At 36.0% G+C, this 24271-nt stretch overlaps 1 protein-coding gene across 4 annotated transcripts in view; it reads left to right on the top strand.

Moving 5' to 3' along the window:
• Window positions 1–24271, top strand: part of LOC121383755 (ras GTPase-activating-like protein IQGAP1) — a 133068-nt gene that overhangs the window by 49310 nt on the left and 59487 nt on the right. For all 4 annotated transcript variants that reach the window (XM_041513854.1, XM_041513862.1, XM_041513868.1 and 1 more), the window contains exons 3-14: window positions 376–532; window positions 2361–2438; window positions 4856–4932; window positions 5648–5715; window positions 5998–6089; window positions 10377–10398; window positions 12219–12397; window positions 13967–14057; window positions 15141–15301; window positions 17293–17386; window positions 20511–20671; window positions 22258–22297. In XM_041513854.1, coding sequence (XP_041369788.1) covers window positions 376–532; window positions 2361–2438; window positions 4856–4932; window positions 5648–5715; window positions 5998–6089; window positions 10377–10398; window positions 12219–12397; window positions 13967–14057; window positions 15141–15301; window positions 17293–17386; window positions 20511–20671; window positions 22258–22297 — 1220 coding nt within the window. The remainder of the gene's footprint in view (window positions 1–375; window positions 533–2360; window positions 2439–4855; window positions 4933–5647; window positions 5716–5997; window positions 6090–10376; window positions 10399–12218; window positions 12398–13966; window positions 14058–15140; window positions 15302–17292; window positions 17387–20510; window positions 20672–22257; window positions 22298–24271) is intronic.

Raw genomic sequence — 24271 nt, forward strand, 5'->3', positions numbered from 1 at the left:
TTGTTTCCAGAGCATGTCTTCCTTATCAATTCATATACGATCATCAAACCTTGCATGCAAGGACAACTTGGAATAGTGGTGTGTCACATAACTTAAGTAGGTCACCATGACCTACTTTTCCCTCATTATACTGCACATTAAAGGAAATTCTTGACCAGGCCATATTTTCCTTATTAATTCATATAGGATCATCAAACCTTACATGCAAGTACAACTTGGGATGGCGGATTGTAGCATATCATAACTAGGTCAGCATGACCTATTTTTGATGGGCGTATCATGTACCTCACCGGTACTCTTGTTTGTAGATAGATTTTTAGAACAATAATTTTAATCACAAATAAGGCTAATCAAAACCATATCACTTTTCCCCAGGTGGATTCAGGCCTGCATCAATGAGGAGTTGCCCCCGTCAACAGAACTGGAAGAGGGGCTCAGAAATGGAGTGTACCTTGCCAAACTGGGGTACTTCTTTGCTCCCCAAGTGGTTTCACTCAAACGTATTTACGACAGGGAGCAGACGCGCTTCAAGGTGAGATCCATTATACAGTGATAACCTGTGTCAGCTCTTTCATCCATCTTTCTGTTTGAACAGATATTAAAATTATAGGCTTTTTACAGGGCTTGAACTTAAGAATTTGACTTTTTATAGGACTTAATTTGAACTCAAGAATTTGACTTTTAACACGGTTTAATTTGAACTTAAGACTGACTTTTTACAGGACTTAATTTGAACTCAAGAATTTGACTTTTTACATGGTTTAATTTGAACTTAAGAATTTGACGTTTTACAAGACTTAATTTGAACTTAAGAATTTGACTTTTTACACAGTTTAATTTGAACTTAAGAATTTGACTTTTTACAGGGCTTGAACTTGAAAATTTGACTTGGGGCACACAGGAATGAATATTTTTTTAGTCATTTTTCAGATACATATGTGTAGAGTATTGCGGTACACAATGTATTGCCATGAAAACTATTTAAAACTGGCTAATTTAAGGGAAATGTTAATATAATAATAGCCAAAAAATAAATGTTGTAGCCACTTTGTATGAAAATTATCAATTCACTAATTCGGCAATGGACAGGGTGAACCTGATTTGTTATCTTTGGCAGTTTTGAAATGGTTTTGCTATCTAAAGGAAAAACACTCACTATTTTGAGTCTGCCATCAGCAATTTTAAGCATCTTTTACAACAAATAATCACAACTGAATGATTTGTTTTCTATATGTAATCACATTGTGTGGCATATATATGTATAATACATCTCCCTTTTACCCATGACACGCTTTTGTTTTAAATGTTTTGTCTGGAGCTACGAATACATGCAGGGTGGTCCAATTATTCATAGTATAACTGAAGCAGTATTGGAATAAAGTACTTCTACTAGCAGTAGCTTAGTTATTGCTCTTTATATTTTATTACTCTTGTTTGATCCATATTAAATTACAGAAGTATCATCACACATGTAAAGAGAATAAAAGGTGCAATCAAAAGATTTCAACATTTTAGTTTTAATGGTGGTCATTTAATGTTTGTATTAAGCCATGTTAAAATAAATAGTAGAATTTCATCCTTCTAGGCCTGTGGATAAAGGCCCACCCCCGTTTATTATTGGTTGACTAGTAAGGTTTTGTCCTAGTACTGGTTTAGCAGACCAGTGAGATATTTTTCTTTTCTGCACTCCGGATTTTTAGACTAGTAAGATATATTTAATTTGGCCCCCTGATTATTAGACCAGTGAGATATATTTAATACTGCACCCCTGATTATTAGACTATAGTGAGATATATTTAATTCTGCACCCCTGATTATTAGACTAGTGAGATATATTTAATTCTGCATCCCTGATTATTAGACTAGTGAGATATATTTAATTCTGCACCCCTGATTATTGGACTAGAGAGATATATTTAAATCTGCACCCCAGATTATTAGGCCAGTAAGATATATTTAATTCTGCATTCCTGATTATTAGACCAGTGAGATATATTTAATTCTGCACCCCTGATTATTAGACTAGTGAGATATATTTAATTCTGCATTCCTGATTATTAGACCAGTGAGATATTTTTCATTTCTACACTCCTGATTATTGGACTAGAGAGATATATTTAAATCTGCACCCCAGATTATTAGGCCAGTAAGATATATTTAATTCTGCATTCCTGATTATTAGACCAGTGAGATATATTTAATTCTGCATTCCTGATTATTAGACTAGTGAGATATATTTAATTCTGCATTCCTGATTATTAGACCAGTGAGATATTTTTCATTTCTACACTCCTGATTATTAGACCAGTGAGATATTTTTCATTTCTGCAACCCTGATTATTATTATGTTTAACTTTCAGGCCAAAGGACTTCACTTCCGACACACGGATAACGTGAATCACTGGTTTGCTGCGATGGAGCATGTTGGCTTACCTCGTGTAAGTCGATAAGTCTTCATATCAATTATATTATCTATATTAATAATTGTAAATTTGTAGTTTTCAGTAGATAAGTCTTCATATCAATTATATTATCTATATTAATAATTGTAAATTTGTAGTTTTCAGTAGATAAGTCTTCATATCAATTATATTATCTATATTAATAATTGTAAATTTGTAGTTTTCAGTAGATAAGTCTTCATATCAATTATATTATCTATATTAATAATTGTAAATTTGTAGTTTTCAGTAGATAAGTCTTCATATCAATTATATTATCTATATTAATAATTGTAAATTTGTAGTTTTCAGTAGATAAGTCTTCATATCAATTATATTATCTATATTAATAATTGTAAATTTGTAGTTTTCAGTAGATAAGTCTTCATATGAATTATTATATTGATTTGGTTACACAAATATAATTCATATAACTCAATAATTGATTACCTAAGTAATTATGTCCCGGGTCAGATCATTGGCTATCCAGAGACCGGACCCGGGATGGACATGCCGAAACCCTAGTGGTATAAGGGCATGTTAAAAAGTACTCTCTCTCTCTTTCTCTCTCTCTCTCTCTGTCTCTGTCTCTGTCTCTGTCTCTCTCTCTCTCTCTCTCTCTCTCTCTCTCTCTCTCTCTCTCTCTCTCTCTCTCTCTCTCTCTCTCTGCAGGGGTCGAATTTTACGCTATTCCGCTATTCTGCAAATAGTAAATTTCGAAACAGAAAAGTAAAACAATTCTTCCAATATTCCGTCATGAAAGTGAAAATAAAGCACGGAATACTGAAAATAGCCTGCGATTATTCCACTTATGCTTTTTCTTCAGCTACATTCTGCAGAACAAATACTTGTGCTACTAAGACCTTTCTCATGCACTTACTGGTACAAAATAAACATCTTTTTGATCGAGACTAATGTTTGGAGTGAGTTTGTTTGTAATTCTAGCTATACATTGTAGTATGCAGTAATGCATAGACTGGTCTATAAACAATTGTTCGTTACGCAATGTTGTACAGTGCGACGTAGCACAGTCAGAAAAACTAGTGGCACATTAATAATTGAAGGGATAGTACATTTTTAGATGGAATAGTGTTTTTTTAAATTCACTATTCCTTCCCCATCTCTTGCTCTGCCTATGCCTATGCCTATGCCTATGCCTATGCCTCTGCCTCTCTCTAAGTAATAATTACATGAAGCAATGTCTGACTACTTTGATTTTAAAATATTGTCCATTGAATTTGTTGTAACGGTTGTCAGTTTGGATGAAGTAAAACAATATGGTACCGTATTTTCCCGTGTATTATGCGCACTTTTTTTCCAGAAAATACAGGTTAAAAATGGGGGTGCGCACTATACATAGCAATAGAAAAAATATATTTTTAAAATGTCCAGCGATCACCCATGAAAAATCGCTGATCGGTAGTTTACGGTACTTTACAGGTTATTGACAGTGTTCATTACAACGAAACGCCAAAACCCTCTTAAAAATCGCTTTTCACTTGTGATGGTTGTAATAAATGCAAAATAAATCTACAAACGTATCCATACCTCGCCAAAAAGTGCACAAAAATGACAAAACTGGACTGTAAATATTTTTAATTTCCATGAGATTTAATTCGGCCATTTCCGGCAAACCGGAAATATACCACACTATTATAAATTTAGAAATCTCGCACATTCACGTTAGCCACGAGAACGAAATGTAATATGCTATATTTTTGTTTTCATATATTTATTAGTCATTTACAGTGTATGGGGTATATAACGTTGTTTTGATTTATGCACGTGTGAGTCTGACATGTAAGTACCAAGTACTAGCCTTTGTTTAATGTGACATGTAGGTCTATGTACTCAAATACCTAACTTAAGTTTGGTTTCTTGGTTTCTTGAATATACCGCTTCTTTCGCTTTTCGTTAATTTTGGTGACGGGGGGGGGGGAGCTGTACATCTTGCATTCACTGTCGATTTTGTGGTTTAAAAAAACGGTGCGCATTATATTGTGGTTCATGTTTTTTTTCTTGGAATAAACGTTCAGAGTGGGGGGTGCGCATTATACACCGGTGCGCATAATACATGGGAAAATACGGTAAATGCATTTACAAAATATTTCTAGACAAACCTGTTTGGGATTATATTTTTATACGGTACCATAGCAACCACTTGATGTAATAATTTTACATCTTATTTACATTCACATGTAGTGATTAACTTTAAAAAAGCAGTCTTTTATAAGTTTTTCTTTTTTGATATATGTTAATAAGATTAAATTCTAAATCATATTCCACATTGTTTGGTGTGCTGTTCCACATGTCGTAGTTAGGATTGTTTCAAAGGTTATATGTCATCACTAACAAATGTATTGTATAGGTCATCGTCCCTGTATTGGATTATAATTTGTTCATTTTTGTTGCAGATATTTTACCCCGAGACAACGGACATCTATGACAGAAAGAACATGCCAAGAGCTGTGTACTGTGTGCATGCACTCAGGTTAGTGATAACGGGTGCAGTAAATTCACTATAATCATCTATAATATATACCGGTCTTGGTGGCGTCGTGGTTAGACCATTGGTCTACAGGCTGGTAGGCACTGGGTTCGGATCCCAGTCAAGGCATGGGATTTTTAATCCAGATACCGACTCCAAACCCTGAGTCAGTGCTCCGCAAGGCTCAATGGGTAAGTGTAAACCACTTGCACCGACCAGTGATCCATAACTGGTACAACAAAGGCCATGGTTTGTGCTATCCTGCCTGTGGGAAGTGCAAATAAAAGATCCCTTGCTGCCTGTCATAAAAGAGTAGCCTATGTGGCGACAGCGGGTTTCCTCTAAAAAAAAACTGTCAGAATGACCCTGTGTTTGACGTCCAATAGCCGATGATAAGATAAAAAATCAATGTGCTCTAGTGGCGTCGTTAAATAAAACAAACTTTACTACAATATATGTTGAATATTATTTTAATACATTGACGTATGTATTATACAGTGTGTTATGTAATGGCATTGGGACAAAGTTGAGCATGTCATACTGAAGTTCTATGTACTCCACCAACACTGACATGGGTTTTCTTTCTTGTAATAATGATTGATTACTGGATAATCATTAATGATAAAAATTAATTTTGGTGATGCAGACTTTTGGGATATTTTATGTATTTTTCTGTTTCATATTTGTAATTATACTGAGATTATTGTTTTGTTTTCAGTTTATATCTCTTCAAACTGGGTCTGGCCCCACAGATACAGGATCTTTATGGGAAAATAAACTTCACAGGTAAATCCTTTTACTAGTTTCCTGTACTTGCCAAACATTTTCATGTTTTAGCAGAGTTAACCCAATAGTTTTCAACATATTATTTAAATAACTTGGTATTGTTTTCTTTATATTTTGATGTACATGTCTTAAGTAACTGAAGTAAAATGAGTTTAAAAAAAAGGTATACACGAATTCTGATACTGGCATTTTAATATACTTGGTTTGTTTTGTTTTTCTTGTTTTGGCCATTTAGTATACATTGTATATACATTGTACTTGAAGTGTTTTTCTTGTTTTCAGAGGAGGAAATCAGTGCAATGCGAAAGGAACTAGAAAAGTATGGAATCCAGATGCCTACATTCAGCAAGATTGGAGGAATTCTTGCAAATGAAGTAAGATATTTTGTTCATAATTGCATTAAATGAATTGGTTTTATAGAAAATGTAGGATTTTTATACGGCTTTCCTGAGAAAATTTCAGTGTTAATGTAGTTTTTTTCCTTCATAGTTCATACGTTTGTATATTCTGTGGTACAATATTTCTAAATTTGTTGATGTCCTGTCGTCGTGTGTAATGCACCATCATGTGTCATGTCTTGTAATAGGGTTTAACGTGCACATTCAGAACAAGCTGTTGTAGTGCACGCCTGACCTGGGCACAGGTGCCGGCATCAGCTAGCTCCTCCATCTAGGAAGGAAAAGATGCATCATCAAATCTATGACCTTTGATATACCAGCTGTGGGGCACTGGTTGGGACAGGAAAAAACCTTGGTATGTACTGTCCTGTCTTAGGAGAGTGCACGTAAAGATCCATTGCTGCTTTTTCAGTAGGAATAGCTTACTTAGCTGCAGCAGTGGGGTTTCCTATCTCACTTTACGACTGGTATATCAAAGGCTGTGGTATATGCTATCCTGTGTGTGTGGGATGGTGCATATAAAAGACCCCTTGCTACTAATGGAAAAATGTAGCAGGTTTCCTTTCTAATACTGTCAGAATTACCAAATGTTTAACTTCCAATAGTTGATTAAGAAATCAATGTTCTCTAGTGGTGTTTTAACTATCCCTATCTCACTTTTTCTTGACCAAGAGTCAAAATAACTTGATGTTAGGGTTGAAATAACACGAAGAGGTTCAGAGCCAATTGTCCATCAGGGCCCTGTTTTACGAAGCGATCTTAACGCTAAGATCACCTTAAGTGAATAAGGTAGCTATGCACTTAAGGTGATTTTGGTGCTAAGATCGCTTCGTAAAACGGGGCCCAGAATGAGTCCAGTTAAAGAGGCCAGATTGGAACCACAGGTGATTAACACTATTTTCTAGGCACCTATTACTAAAATGGCCATTGGCTGATTGATTATTTCAAGCCCTGCAAATAGCCATTCTTTAAAATGTGCAATGGTGTCATTAAACAAGTATTCCTCCCTTCCTTCCATAATTCTTGCCTTCCATCTCTTCATCCCATGCGGCCACTGGAACTGATTGAAAACTAGAACGCTTCTCGTTTCAACAACCTGCAATACCAGGTTGGATTATTTTTTTAGCGAGAGTCCTTGCCTCCACGTCATGTTTTCGGCTGACTTTTGTCGACTTGTTTTTCCGTGACTCATATGACAGCCATTCTGCAGAATGCCACCGTTGTTCGTGTTTTGTCTCTACCTGTCTGAGCCTGTCCTAGCAGCACTGGAAGATTGACCGCCCCACTCTAAGAAGAAATGTGGGGTCGATCCCTAATACTCTTTTCTGGACTGTTTCATATTGGTACCATCTCATATCCTCCAGAGCTGGGCTCGTCCGCACCACTATACCAACCATGCCGACTGGACTACACCCTGGTCTAATATTCTCTTGTTCAGACGGATCCGGCTTCTCAAGAACTGTATTTCATCACAGCACTACATCTTCCGCATCTAATGACCATCACTCTAGGAGTTTTCTTAACGGGATGCAACCCATCTCGTCTCTACAAGCTGTGTACCCAAACAGCCTTAATGAGGCCACACACGTGGACATATAGATCAGACTTTAAACTTTTAGACCTTCATTCAAAATTTTATTTCAAATTTACCTCTTTTTTTCTTCTATATTATTAAATAGTCCGATCCTATCTTCTTTCTTTAATTTATTTTGTACTGTCCTTATAAAATGCTCCAAATTATATTTATAAATATTTGATCGAGCAGTCAATTCCTTTTTATTTTGGGCTAGTTAACTTTTTAAAGGGACAGACACTAGTTTTTAAACACTGACACATATTTTTCACTATATTAGAGCCGTTTTTGCTCACTGAAATCAAACATTACTTATATTTTATTGTTTAGATTATCAATTTCCGTAGAACTGAAGTGTTTCTGGTCATTCTGGTGTTTCTAATAACATAAAATGCATTTTTCACATGTTTAAAAACGTACATGCGTCTGAGAAGTATCGGTTATGGAGTCACGTTTAAGGATATTTCAATGCCACAGACTCTTGTTTCACTCTGTTGTATCCACATTTGTTACAAGTTTGTAAACTAACCAAACTTAGTGTCCATTATTACGGGTTGAAACTACGGTCTGGGTAAAAAATATACCGTAGTGTTTAAAAACTAGGGTCTGTCCCTTTAAAAAAAAAAAAAAAAAAAATCTTTTTCACAAATTGCTATTCCAAAATTCTGTCCATTTCCAATTCACCTCTCCCCCCACCCCTTCTGTCCCAGACCCAGTCATTGGCTAAGTCAGATATTTTGTCCAGGAGAGATTTGCTGGAACCTTAATTGGATATAGGCACGTTAATATGTTATCCAATCCAATTGTAACGACATGCTGTTCCTATCCCCTGTGTGTTAATCTTGTTTTTGTGAATGAATCCGGGAACTAACATAAGATGAAATACCTAAGTACTGATTTTATAATCCTCTAACATGTAACAGGAAAGAGAAACCTGCTGTTAATACACTTGTGTCTCTGCTGGATAAGCAGCAAGGGCTCTTTTACACATCCAGTGTTACCAGTGTTAGTTTTAATGTGAAGTGCAGACACTATGGATGTAGGTGGAGTGATATTACTTGTGATTGTTCTTGAATGTAAAAGCTACATGTAGTACCCTCATGGTAATTTTGGTCTTTGTTCTCTCTCTCTCTCTCTCTCTCTCTCTCTCTCTCTCTCTCTCTCTCTCTCTCTCTCTCTCTCTCTCTCTCTCTCTCTCTCTCTCTCTCTCTCTTTTTTGGGGTGGGGTGTTAATTCATTTGTCTAATAAAGGGGTGACAGACAGGATTTTGCAACCCTTTATTTTAGTAGACCGCCACCTTCCACCTCTAAATCTTTTCTGGAATTTCCTTTAATACCTCCACCCCTCACCACCAAAAAAGAAGAAAAAGAGGAAAATTTTTACCATATATATTAGATAACACTACACTAAATAACATCTGACTGGATCAAAAGTTCCAAGTGCACCTAGACAGCAGAATTAAACATTTAACAAATGACAATTTTCCCTGTGTTATATTTTTATGAAGTTTGATTTATAACTATATATTACATGTGTTTTATGAAGTATGATGTGTAACTATATATCCTGTGTGTTTTTATGAAGTATGATTTGTAACTACATATCCTGTGTGTTTTTATGAATTATGATTTGTAACTATATATCCTGTGCGTTTTTATGAAGTGTGATGTATAACTATATATCCTGTGTGTTTTTATGAAGTATGATGTAGTGCTGCAACGATAAACCGGTATACCGGTATACCGCGATAATTGATCAGCTCGATACGAACCGTGGTACAGTTTTGCGTATCGCGATTTTTATATGCAATTTTTTTTCCTTGTATTTTATTTGACTTGAAATAGGCAAATAAACAAACAAAAACCACATCATTTTATTAATTGGTGGTGACAGGAAGTGTAACTATCACGTTAAGCGTAGTCGGCTTACTTGTTGGCATACGAAGTGATAGGTCGGTTATACTTGGTTCTGACTTCTAAACAAAACGTGTTTAATGTCCATTGAAAATAACCAGTTAACGATAATTACAAATAAATGTTTTGTTACTTACACATTATCATTCATTGTTCATTTATGTTGGAATACGGCTACGGCTATCATCTTCAAAGAAATAAACCAACAAGTGAGAATCACACTTCGCTGTTTTTCACTGAACTCGGAATACTTCAGCCGATCGTTCAAAATACCTTGGCTAATAACCTCGGCTCTGGTTTGGTCGATCTGCCGAAACATAGCGACTCAATACGTACATTTCCGTGTTAAGCGAGCAGCAACGGAAAAGCCCGATAGTAAGGATTTCCGAATGTGACAATTTATAAATAGTTTGACACCCTCACACCGGTGTTCTAGTAGACAAGTATTGTGTTAAAAAATAAAAATATGGCCTAAAACATTTAGCCTGACAGCTGAAACTAATAAAAATCATTAAAAAGTTATGCCTTCTGTTTTCATTAAAAAAGAGACCCAACCCATAAATATTAAATTTAAATAATATCAACTATATTGCAATACATATTGCAATACGGTTTCTTATATCGCAATACGGTTTTGACCGTATCGTTGCACCCCTAGTATGATGTGTAACTACATATCCTGTTTGTTTTTATGAATTATGATGTATAACTATATATTCTGTGTGTTTTTATGAATTATGATTTGTAACTACATATCCTGTGTGTTTTTTCTTCAGATGACGGTGGATGAGGCAGCGTGTGAGTATGAATGGTGACACTGATGAATCACCTGCACTAAAAACATTTCAAGCAGAACCAAACAAGTCTCATATTACATATATACATCGCTTTCTTTCTTTCTTGGTTTTCTTTCTGTCATCCTTTCTTATTTCCTTTCGTTCTTCCTTTCTTTCTTGATTTCATTCATTTCCCCTTCCTTTCTTTCTATCATCCTTTTTTAATTTCCTTCCTTCCTTTATTATCTCTTGATTTTATTCTTTTTTCCTTCCTTTCTTGATTGGCCTGTTTATCTATTTGTCTGTCTGTCTTATGTTAAATATAATCCATTACAGTCTGATGCCAGATAAGAGTATTATTTTAAATTTAAATCAGTGTGCTCTAGTGGCGTCATTGAACAAAACAAACGTTGACTTTTAACTCTTTTTTTAAAATGTTTACAGCATTGAATGATGCATGACATTTTTATAGCCCTAATATTAGGTGTTATATTACAGCCCAGTCATTAGATTTGTTTTTATATGAAGACTACTTAAGCACAGTATAAAATGCTTTGCACACATTTGAGAAGTGTTCCAGCTAAGTAGGCCTAATATCTTAATTAGATATTTCGGCCATTTTTACTCCCTTCGGAAAACTTAATTGCCGTGGGTGTCACACCACTATTGATTTTACATGGCCAAGTATTACACTGTATGTATTATTTAAATCTGAATAACAGTGTTTCATTTTCTGCCTTAGAAGATTTGTATAACGTTTTTAGAGTTTGATCCCTCCAAAAACAAGTTTACCACCTAAAGAAATAACACCATTTAAAAAACAAAACATTATTCAGTTTTTTTATCGAGATCTTCAAACACATGTATTATACAGTGCACATTACACTGTTAAAATAGTGTCATTAATTAATTTAAAAAATGATATATTACATTTGAAGTACTTAACTGAGACATTCTCCAGGGCTTCTAGATTATGGTAGCCCCACTCCCATGGCTAGTGATATTCAGTGTTGGGCTTGTAAATAACTACTATTGCCATGCCTGTCGGCTAGTGAATTTGTTTTGTCAAATGTTGCAGTTAAGTCCATTTTATAAATATGAATATCCTGCCCCATCCAATCCCCCCAATGTTAGTGTTTTTAAGCTCTATTTCTAGAAGCCCTGCATTCTCACTTTTTTCTTATATACCGGCATTTACCCAGGGTAAAGATAAAGAGAATGTAATTCTGTCTATTGCTCTCCACCTTCACATACCGGTACTTGTCTCCCAAACTCCGACAGGTCTCTTGCAGGTGTCAATCTTCTTGCAGATGGTATGGTTCAGAAAGGATATATAATCCTGAGGAATGGTAGTCCACCTACACCTATAGACAGCACAAAACTGTTACCAAATTCATGGCAGCAGTCACGACCTAGTCAAAAATGTCCCATTTACTCTGCTTTGTGCAGAGATACAATTTTAATTCTGGTAATAGTTTTGTAATTCAAATTTGTCTCTAGTGGTCATCTATGCCATCTACCTGCTATTGATCCATCAGCTTTTGCTGCTAGCTTAAATGTATATTAGGATACTCAGTGGTAATATCTATCAATAAGAGACTTTGTAGACCCCAATTAGGGTTCTGGGCCCCATTTTGAGAAGCGATCTTAGTTTTAAGATCACCTTAAGTGCATTACTGCACTTAACATCATTTTAGTGCTATGATCGCTTCATAAAACAAGGCCCATAACTACAAACAAACTCTAGTGCCATGGGGTAGGTCAGATTCTTGTGGCTTATATTAAGAAATGTTTGAAAATAGATGAAATTCGACACGATTTTACATCCTGTTTCTCTTGCAGTGCATGCTGCTATAATCGCCATCAACGAGGCGATAGAGAAACAAGTCTCCAAAGAAACGTTCATGGCTCTGCAGAACCCGGCAGCATGTTTGGTGAACTTGGTGGCGGAGGAGGAGGGTGATTACCAGGCCATGTTGTACGATGCCAAACAGGCCAAGACAGAGAACGCCAGAAACAGGGTGAGCTTTAGATCAGTTTCATCTCGAGTTTGTCATAAAACAATAGATTTGAATCCTAATAGCTGACAATCAGTGTACTCTAGTGGTGTCTTTAAACAAAACAAACTCTAAGACACCAAACAGGCCAAGATTAAGAGTGCCAGAAACAGGGTGAGCTTTCAATTAGTTTCATCTGGAGGTTGTCATAAAATAATACCCAATATCCAATGTATTTTTTTGTGCTGGGGTTCATTCGTTCATTCATTCGGTCATTTTAAAACAATATTTATTATAGAAAATCTATTCATATTGAATTGGTGAAAAGACACTTTCCATACATCCATCTGTCCATCTGTTTATTCATTAATTCATTTTAAAACAATATTTATTTTAAATATGTCCATCCGTCCGTCCATCCATTGGTCCATCAGACCATAATACTATAAAGATGCCTTAAGAGTTACAGTTATGTGAGCCTGGCTATCTTCCAGTATAGAGCAGTAGACACATATAGATGTAGACCGGCCTCGGTGGCGTCGTGGTAGACCATCGGTCTACATGCTGGTAGGTACTGGGTTCGGATCCCAGTCGAGGCATGGGATTTTTAATCCAGATACCGACTCCAAACCCTGAGTGAGTGCTCAGCAAGGCTCAATGGGTAGGTGTAAACCACTTGCACCGACCAGTGATCCATAACTGGTTCAACAAAGGCCATGGTTTGTGCTATCCTGCCTGTGGGAAGCGCAAATAAAAGATCGCATGCTGCTAATCGGAAGAGTAGTCCATGTAGTGGCGACAGCGGGTTTCCTCTCAAAATCTGTGTGGTTCTTAACCATATGTCTGACGCCATATAACCGTAAATAAAATGTGTTGAGTGTGTCGTTAAATAAAACATTTCTTTCTTTCATATAGATGTATAATTGGATAACAGGTACATGTATGTATGTATGTATTGGTGATTACACAATCATTATTAGATTTACAATGACACATTTATAATGACACAACTACACTGAGACATTGGTTAATCATTTACAATGAGTGAATAATAACTTTAGTTCTTACCTGGGGCATGAAACAAACTCCAGAGTCTGTCGATCAATTTTGTAGGATACGCTTTCATGAAATATGATCAGTTATTACACCATATTATATACAGAGGAAAAAGCTCCAGATTCGCCTGCAATTCTATGTTTTAGCACTACCTTAATAAGTGTTCCTGGCCTCATTCTTTGATAAACAAAATTCACAGTAATGACCCTACTTCTCTTTTGCATACATTTCAATACAATATCTATGTCCAAATATTTTCTGTGAAAAATAGGACAATGTTAAAAGGACCAGGTTACAGACCATGCTCTGCGTCTGAGTGAAGTAGTGTCCTGTAACCCCCCCTCCCCATTCCTACAGGTCTACTACATCTAATACAGTTATCTCACTAGTGTGATTAGGTTTTTTTAATGGAAATTAACTAATTTTTGACTACATCTAATACAGTTATCTCACCAACTGGTGTGTTTAGTTTGTGTTGTTGTGTTTTTATCAAAATTATTCCTGAACTAATTAGTTATTTTTTTTTACTATTTTCAGAGCATGGATAATGAGCTGCAGTATGAACACGACGTCTATGATGAGCTGTTGACCCAGGCAGAAATACAGGGCAACGTTAATAAAGTGAACAGTGCGTCATGTCATTAGTCTTCTTTCCATGTTGCTGTTTTCACATCAGACATATTTTAATTTCATATCCATATGCTGCTGACCCAGGCAGAAATACAGGGCAACGTTAATAAAGTTAACAGTTCGTCCTGTCATTAGTCTTCTTTCCATGCTGCTGTTTTCACATCAAACATATTTTATTTTCATATCCATATGCTGCTGACCCAGGCAGAAATACAGGGCAACGTTAATAAAGTTAACAGTGCATCCTGTCATTAGTCTTCTTTCCATGTTGCTGATTTCACATCAAACATATTTTATTTTCATATACCATATTTCAATACAACCATAGCAGTAAAGATGTTTTGAGTAAATATTTTTCATAAAGTTGTTAGACATTTTTCAGGGATTGAATTTAATGGAATTTGCTGTAAATTGCCATACAGCCATAGTCATATACTCTAATGCCTTGAAAATTAAACAGTCTCATGGCCCATCCAGCCATGCCTTATTTTGCATGTCACTAATTGGTCACTGGACACAAACTCAACTCTTGAAAGTTGATAAACACATAAAACTCCTCACACTTCTTTTTTTGAATGGAAAAAGGAAGGAAATATTTTATTTAACGACGCACCCAACACATTTTATTGATGGTTATATGGCGTCAGACGTGGTTAAAAACCACAAAGATATTGAGAGAGGAAACCCGCTGTCGCCGCTTCATGGACTACTCTTTATCGATTAGCAGCAAGGGATCTTTTATATGCACCATTCCACAGACAGGATAGTACATACCACAGCCTTTGATATATCAGTCATGGTGCATTGGCTGGAACAAGAAATAGCCCGCTGGGCCCACAGAAGGGTATTGATCCTAGACAGACCATGCATCGAGCGAGCGCTCTACCAATGGGCTACGTCCCGCTCTCCATTTTTTGAATGGGTACAACTGTTGAAGTCTGCTCTGTTTTCCTTCCTTCTGGCCATAATGCACTAATAAAATCTCCATCGGTCTACACCAAATGGCCTTGCCATCTTAAGTTGCCAAATTCAAGGCCTGCTTTTTGGTAGAATTTAGTTTTAATGGTTTATTTTGTTTCAGCTAACACTGCTTTGGACAAAGTGCTTGCTGCGTTGTTGAAGATGGACCCGAGCTTGTTACTAGCCGCACTAAAGTCTCCACATCTCGGTCTAAAGAACGTGGTCGATGCAAATATTGACTTTTATATACAGAAGATGCAGGAGATGAGAGAGATTAAAAAGGCAAGTTTATTGGTGAATGAAGGTGGCCATTTTATAAACACATGTGATGTAATTTCTCAGAGTTTTGATCTGATTTCATCTTTGTTTGCATAAAATAGGCAAGTTTATTTTATAAACATAAGATGTAGTTTTTTAAGAGTTTTGATCTGATGTCATCTTTGCGTAAAATAGACAAGTTTATTGGTGATGGTGGCCATTTTATAAACACATATGATGTAATTTTTTTAGAATTTTGATCTGATTTCATCTTTGCGTAAAATAGGCAACTTTATTGGTGATGTTGGCCATTTTATAAACACATATAATGTAATTTTTTAGAGTTTTGATCTGATTTCATCTTTGTTTGCATAAAATAGGCAAGTTTATTGGTGAATGCAGGTGGCCATTTTATAAAACACATGATGTAATTTTTTAGATTTTTGATCTGATTTCATCTTTGTTTGCATAAAATAGGCAAGTTTATTGGTGAATGAAGGTGGCCATTTTATAAACACATATGATGTAATCTTTCAGAGTTTTGATCTGATGTCATCTTTGCGTAAAATAGGCAAGTTTATTGGTGAATGAAGGTGGCCATTTTATAAACACATATGATGTAATCTTTCAGAGTTTTGATCTGATGTCATCTTTGCGTAAAATAGGCAAGTTTATTGGTGATGGTGGCCATTTTATAAACACATATGATGTAATTTTTCAGAATTTTTATCTGATTTCATCTTTGCGTAAAATAGGCAACTTTATTGGTGATGTTGGCCATTTTATAAACACATATAATGTAATTTTTTAGAGTTTTGATCTGATTTCATCTTTGTTTGCATAAAATAGGCAAGTTTATTGGTGAATGAAGGTGGCCATTTTATAAAACACATGATGTAATTTTTTAGATTTTTGATCTGATTTCATCTTTGTTTGCATAAAATAGGCAGGTTTATTGGTGAATGAAGGTGGCCATTTTATAAACACATATGATGTAATCTTTCAGAGTTTTGATCTGATTTCATCTTTGTTTGCATAAAATAGACAAGTTTATTGGTGAAGGTGGCCATTTTATAAACACATATGATGTAATTTTTTAGAGTTTTGATCTGATTTCATCTTTGTTTGCATAAATTACTTTTCCCAAACTAAACTTGATTTCATCTGAAATTTCGTTTAGTTTGTAATACAGATTTAAAATATTTTAAGATCACCTCAGTGTTAGTTTTTAATTGATATCACATCCCTGTAAACCGTGTCACAAGACATGCAGTACTTGTGATTTGAGCCAGAAGGTTCTTTTCAAAATCCTCTCCACTCACAGAATGGATTAAAATATTCTACAAATTCAACATTTGAATTTTGCACCCATCCTGTATTAAAAAGTATTTGTTTTTTAAGTACTTATAAAGAAATAACAGCCTGTGATTAATAAATCTGTGCTCTAGTGGTGTCTTTAACAAAACAAACTAATATGGGGTTATTTATCAAAGAAAAATTGAAAAATAGACTTTATCTCCATCTACTCTCCTTCTATGCCCTACACCGAGTTTTCTGAACTTTCCTTCACAAGATAGTGAGCTAAAAGTTTGTTTATAGCTTTATCATATAGTTACAGATGAAATTTAATTTTTGTGGCATTTGGCCATTTTTGACAGAGTTATGGCCCTTGAATTTATGAGATAAGAAAATTTGTTGGGCCCAGTAGGGGATGTATTGCTTTAGCAGTACTTTTAGCATGCTTGTTAGAAAGTATACTATAGTATTATCTGACAAGGGAAGACAATTCTGCAGTGGAGGAGATGACTCAGTTTGTATAGCATAGTTGCTGTGCTAGTACTAGGTAAGTATGAATAATAATGAAAATTAGAAACAAATTTTCAAAATTACAGTAACTGTATGTGAGATATTGCTACTTTGTATCTGTGTAACAACAAGTTACAGACCAAGTTTGACTCTATGTACTAATTATCATAGTCGAGATATTTAATTGTGATGTCGTGTTTGTGTTACAGAACAACAACAATGGTGAGGAGGTTGTACTGGACAAGGATGATCTACAGGAGGCCGTCAACCAGGCCAACCTGGAGGCCGACTCAGAGTATCAGAGTGAGTAGACTTTATTACGTTTTAGATAAATTTCATGTGTTTTGATTGGTCAATAGCCAATGCGTACCACAAGTACACCGTCTCATTTGCGGGAAAATGCAGGATTTGCCAGATTGTACGAAATGTCACATGACTTGCTCCACTGATTGTACGAAAATACAAACTGCGGATGAGACTGACGCAATTTTCTCCAACAAACCTCACTGATTAAATTTGTTAAAAGACTTGAATTCATTATGATTGGGAATACCACAATTCTGTAAATTTAATTTTTACTGTTTATTTGAATATTTCCTGGGCACATTTGGCAAAAAATTTGCTAGATTGTAGTTTTTCGTGTATTAAAATCTAATGCTAGAATAAAGCATGGCGTAATCAGTTGCCGTGTCAGAACTTGGGCTAATTATCATGAACATATTTTAAGTAATAACTCAACTTGCTTTTTTACAGGTTCTACAAATATTTTTGTTCGGCTGCGGGTGTTCAATTTTCTTTTCCCAATACGATTTCAACATAATTGTAACGTTTAAAACACGCAAGATAATAAGGCGCTAAGAATTGTCTCCCTTTGCGAAACACAAGTGCCAAGGTTCTAATAGACCAAATCAATTCCTATTGCCGATAATGTTAACATTTACTAATAAAACTGAGATAAGCAGCGTATCAACACACCCAGGAAGTACAGCAATAAAAAGTGTGGCACCTCACATCAAATCTACCTGCAAGAAAATGTGGGGTCACATACCATTTAAGAAATTTAATTAATGTTTTTAATAGCAACTGTCATTTTTGCTGAAAATTGCAGTTCCATTTTAGGGGATACCCCACATTAGTTTCAACCTCTGGTATATACTGCATAACAACTATATAACAAATAAAAATGTATTTATTTATTGTCAGTGGATAATAGTATTTGCACAAATAATCAATGTCACATATTACTACCAATCACACCCATGGCTGTTTTTACTCCGTAAATATTTGACGGTGCACCTCGAACTTTGACACGGAACTATCTTCTTTGGTACCATGCAGCCTTGAAATGGTTTTGGGGTAAAGCCACCTGGAATCCTTGTTGACACTCTTAATACCCAAACAGCTAACAAAAAAGCTGTAAATACCTTGCATAGTAACTAAGTTATTTGTTTACAAAAAAATCCAATATTTTTTGAGGAATTTGATGTTATGTTATGTTTATTTATTAAACTCAAACTCAAAATGTGTGTGTATTTTATTTTAAAGTTTGACTATTAGTGTAATTTTAATTTACTTACAAAAAAAAAGATTTAAAAGGTAATAAATTCCTTACACGGGTTTTTGACAGGGCATATGGGATACAGATTTTGGAGGGGCGTACAATTCCATACGCCCTGTCAAAAACACCAAAGGAAATACAGATTTTGGAGGGGCATACAATCCTAAACGCCCTGTCAAAAACCCGCGTAACTAATAGTATCTAGTGCCAGAACTGTCTAATGTGATCAGTTTTAATGAGTATCAGAGTGAGTAAACACTGCACACGTGTGGTTGAGGTGCACTGGGTCATAAACACTGCAAACGTGTGGTTGAGGTGCTCTGGGTCATAAACACTGCACACTTGTGTTTGAAGTGCTCTGGGTCATAAACACTGCACACTTGTGTTTGAAGTGGACTGGGTCATAAATACTGCACACTTGTGTTTGAAGTGGACTGGTCATAAACACTGCACACTTGTGTTTGAAGTGGACTGGGTCATAAACACTGCACACTTGTGTTTGAAGTGGACTGGGTCATAAACACTGCACACTTGTGTTTGAAGTGGACTGGGTCATAAACACTGCACACTTGTGTTTGAAGTGGACTGGGTCATAAACACTGCACACTTGTGTTTGAAGTGCACTGGGTCGTAGAATCAACCTTTTTTGGTGTCGATGATGCTCCACAACTGACATGTCCACGGTATGTGCTATCCTATATGTGGGGCAATTGTGTATCTTGCTGCTAATCAGAATAAAAGCAGCAGACATCGTATTCCTACTCTAAACCAAGTGCCAGTAGATACCTACTAACTGTTTGATATGTGCTGAAGCAGACCTCGAGATTAGTGGTGGCTGTCAGCAGTGCTAACACTAAAGTTGATCTGCAACAGCAGTTCTATTACTGTCAGGTATTAACTTTATTATTATCCAGAACTAAATTGTTGCCTCAGACGATGTGAATTCGACAGGATTTAGCTCAGTCGGTTCAGTTGAGTGCTTGCTTGAGGTGCTTGCGGCACAGGATCAAACCACATCGGTGGATCCATTCAGCTGATTGGTTTTTTTCTCTCATTCCAACCAGTGCACCATAACTGGACAAAGGCCGTGGTATGTGTTTTCCTGTCTGTGGGAAAGTGCATATAAAAGATTTCTTTCTGCATTAGAAAAAATGTATCGGGTTTCCTCTGATGACTACGAGTCAGAATTACCAAATGTTTGACATCCAATAGCCGATGATTAATTAATCAATGTGCTTCTTTAACAAATGTTTTTTGATCTGAATTCTGAGAGCTGCTGGAGTCTCATTAAAGACACATTCATCTACACAGTTAGTGGTCAAGCAATCCACAAATACCTGTGTATCTATATATCCACATATCTCTGTCTGTCTGTCTGTCTGTCCATCTGTCTAGATAAACATCATCCTCAAACATTATCTTACGACATCTGTAACAGTTAACATAGCAAGTGGGGAGGGGTGGCATGGAATACTGGCCCATCAACAATAAAGAAATAATACATCCCCTTGTTATACAAATCTAATTAATATATTATTGACACCCACAGTTGCTGACATCTTCTGATGCCTATAGCTGATTTCAGAGGCGGATTTAGGGGAGGGGCCTAGGGGCCCAGGCCCCCCCTAAATTTTGTGACAGTTATAATTTTATTATATATTAATTTTCATTGTTTTACGATACCCACCAAACCTTCCCAAAAGTTCCATTGGCATTCCGCCTCATGTCATTGGGGCCCCCCCGTAAATGGAATTTTCTAGATCCGACACTGGATTTGATACCAATTTTGCTTTATTTTAGTAAAGAGAATTCTTAAATTTGTGCTAAAAGTAAATGGATGTAACAGTACGAGTATATGTTTTTTGACAGAAACGAAAGCTGTTGCCGCTATCAATGCTGCCATAGATAATGGAGATTCTGTCCAGCTGATGCGGTCTCTACAGAACCCGGCCTCACAACTTCCTCCAGTGTGTGATTTCGCTGCAGTGCTATATCTGGAAGAGTTTCAGAGTATTCGAGCAGACAAACAGGTTTGTCAGTTTAACAGGGTTCTTAATCACCTGTCTCTGACAGGTTGGGGACGAGACGTAGCCCAGTGGTAAAGCGCTCGCTTGATACACAGTCGGTTTGGGATCGATCCCCGTCGGTGGGTCCATTGGGTTATTTTTCGTTCAGCCAGTGCACCACGACTGGTATTACAAAGGTTGTGGTATGTACTACCCTGTCTGTGGGATGGTGCATATAAAAGATCCCTTGCTGCTAATCGAAAAGAGTAGCCCATGAAGTTTCGAAAGCGGGTTTCCTCTCTCAATATCTGTGTGGTCCTTAACCATATGTCTGATGCCATATAACCGTAAATAAAATGTGTTGAGTGCATCGTTAAATAAAACATTTCCTTCCTTCCTTCCTGACAGCTTGTATTATGGTATGGTATTGTCCTATGTCCGTTCATAAACTTTTTGTTTTCCAGAGCATATCTTGCATAAACTTTTTGTTTTCCGGAGCATATCTTGCATAAACTTTTTGTTTTCCGGAGCATATCTTGCATAAACTTTTTGTTTTCCAGAGCATATCTTGCATAAACTTTTTGTTTTCCGGAGCATATCTTGCATAAACTTTTTGTTTTCCGGAGCATATCTTGCATAAACTTTTTGTTTTCCGGAGCATATCTTGCATAAACTTTTTGTTTTCCAGAGCATATCTTGCATAAACTTTTTGTTTTCCGGAGCATATCTTGCATAAACTTTTTGTTTTCCGGAGCATATCTTGCATAAACTTTTTGTTTTCCAGAGCATATCTTGCATAAACTTTTTGTTTTCCGGAGCATATCTTGCATAAACTTTTTGTTTTCCGGAGCATATCTTGCATAAACTTTTTGTTTTCCAGAGCATATCTTGCATAAACTTTTTGTTTTCCGGAGCATATCTTTCTAATCAATTCATATGGGATTATCAAGCCTTGCATGGAAGTACAATTTTGGATGGTGGTGTGTCGCATTCCATAACTAGGTCATTACGGCCTACTTTTCATGCATTACTTTATATTAAAGGAAATCCTTGTCCAGGCCATTTCTTTCTTATCAATTTATGCATGATCATCAAACCTTGCATGCAAGTACAACTTGGAATGGAGGTGTGTTCCGTACCATAACTAGGTCACCATGACCTACTTTTCATGGGCCTATCGTGTACATGTGTACCTCACTCAGTCACTGGTACTCTTGTGGTTTTTTATATTAAAAGATTTTAAAGGAATATGAAACATACAGACAATAGCTCCTTAATTTGGACATTTATCTGTGATAATTTTGTATATATTGTGAAACCCCTCAGAAACAAACAAACAAACAGTAAACGAGAATTCATTGAAAACCAGATGTTTTCATGGTCCCTTTAAAAATCAGAACAGAAAGTCTCTTAACAAGATACTCCTTAATACCAGACGTTTTACTTGGACTCATGGGTGTCCGGTTTAGAGGGATTACTTGGACCCATGGGTGTCTGGTTTAGAGGGGTTTCCCTGTATAACAAATCTCTGTGTTTAGATTGATATGAATCATAATACAGTAGAATTTTATATAATTATATCTAATTAAATATATCTTGATAATTTGTAGGCTGACTTGGATCATGAAGAGTTAGTAGCATCATTAAAAGGTAAGAATATTTGTGGTTCATTTATATAGAATACTAAACGAGCTTGCCTGTCATACTATTCTTATGAAATGAGTGAACAGTTTTGGTATCTGATGAGCAAAAACGAGTCAGATACCAACACTGTTCACGAGTTTCATAAAAATGGTATGACAGGCAAGCTAGTTTAGTATTTTATTTATTACAAACCTGCAAATAAGCTGCAACGCAGAAGTAAGCAGATGTCGAGACCTACTACATGTTATTTTTCTACGAATTGTGTCAGCGAGTGATCTACATCACGCTCACGTCATGCCAATATTACACTAGTTAGTTATTGAGTGATTGTTATGACATGAGCAATATCTTACACTGGTGTGGAATAGAAATGTTTTTCAGAGGTGTTAAACCTTGTAGTGTCAAATTGCTTCAAGACCATTTGGTTTGGGTGTTTTCTTCTTGCAGGCAGCTGCTTACGGTTTCTCTCATCTTTAAGTATATAGGACTATAAGACTCCCATCATGTGTGGGATAGAAAAAGAACACCCGAGGTGGTGGAAATTTTGACCTGAGACGAGGCTTGTTCAGGTGGTAGAAATTTTGACCTGGGACGAGGCTTGCCGAGTCCCATGGTTGAAATTTTCACCACTGAGGGTGTATTTTTTCTATCCCATATGACCACATGTGATGGCAGTCTTTTTCTCTCTTTCATTCGGTAAATCATTATTTTGCACGAATAGACGAAGATGGCTGAACAAGTAACTTTTTTATTTGACCATTTTATAATAAATAAACTACACTATCATATTTATCATGTTTGTTTCATGTGTTAAATAAATTTAACACTATAAATTAACAAGATAGCTTTTATAATGAAGGTTTTAATAACAAACTATTAATTTTAAAATGTGTCTAATGACCTCATGACCACCTCACATTAATATGACGTCATATATTGCCAACGACGTCATTTTAAATGCAAGCGTGTGATATCCCATGTAGGATAGAAATTTTTTATATAGCTTACTTTGATGGGATAGCTGTCCTACATACTTGAGGATGAGAGAAAGACCTATCCATGAAAGACAGCTAAGAAAGATATTTCTGTTTTTCACGAGTTATCATGTGATTATGTTTAACAAGGGAGCTAACTATGTTATGTTTATTGGTCATGAGATCATCAGACAACAGTTTCAGATTGATGTTTTATAGTTAAAATCTTAATTATAAAAAACAACTTGTTAATTTGTACATCAAAAACAAACACAGCAAATATAGTGTGGCAAAGCTTATCACAGGTTGAAATTTCCACCACACTGGGTATACTTTTTATATTCTACATATTGACGTGACATGGCCAGATATGATGAATTGTTATAACATTCAGTCAACTATTTATTTATCATTATTTTTGTGCTTATGTCCCGGGCACACACCTCATCTGTCTGGATTGTCTGACCAGGACAGTGAGTTAGTGGTTATTGGGTACTGAAAGAGAAGTTTGTGTTGTGGCCTTACACCTACCCATTGAGTTGTTAAGCTTGCTCTGGGTGGGAACCGGTACCGGGATGCGAACTCAGTACCTTATGTCCAATGGTTTAACCACTACACCACTGAAACCGGTAGTCAACTATTACAAAATCTGTCACGAAGTAGCCATAGTATGAAAATGTACCAAGTTGTCAGTGGACAAACATTCCTTTCTCTCCAGTATTGAATGCTTTAGCAGCTATCAAGCAGCTTCGAGATTTAGCTCCACTTGAGAGGGCAGAGTATGCAGGGCTTCTGGAACTTTTACAAAATCCACTAGCCATGGAATCAGTGGTTTAAAAAATGTACTAGCCACGATTAAAAATAAACTAGCCCTACTTAATACAATTTTACTAATAGTAATAATCATATATGTTACCTAAACAGGGAGATAGACATTAAAAACACTAAGATTGGGGGGTGGGGTGGGGTTGTGGGCAGGATATTCATATTTACAAAATAGACTTAC

The sequence above is a fragment of the Gigantopelta aegis genome, chromosome 2, assembly GCF_016097555.1.
Source record: "Gigantopelta aegis isolate Gae_Host chromosome 2, Gae_host_genome, whole genome shotgun sequence".
In the NCBI taxonomy this organism is placed as follows: Eukaryota; Metazoa; Mollusca; class Gastropoda; order Neomphalida; family Peltospiridae; genus Gigantopelta; species Gigantopelta aegis.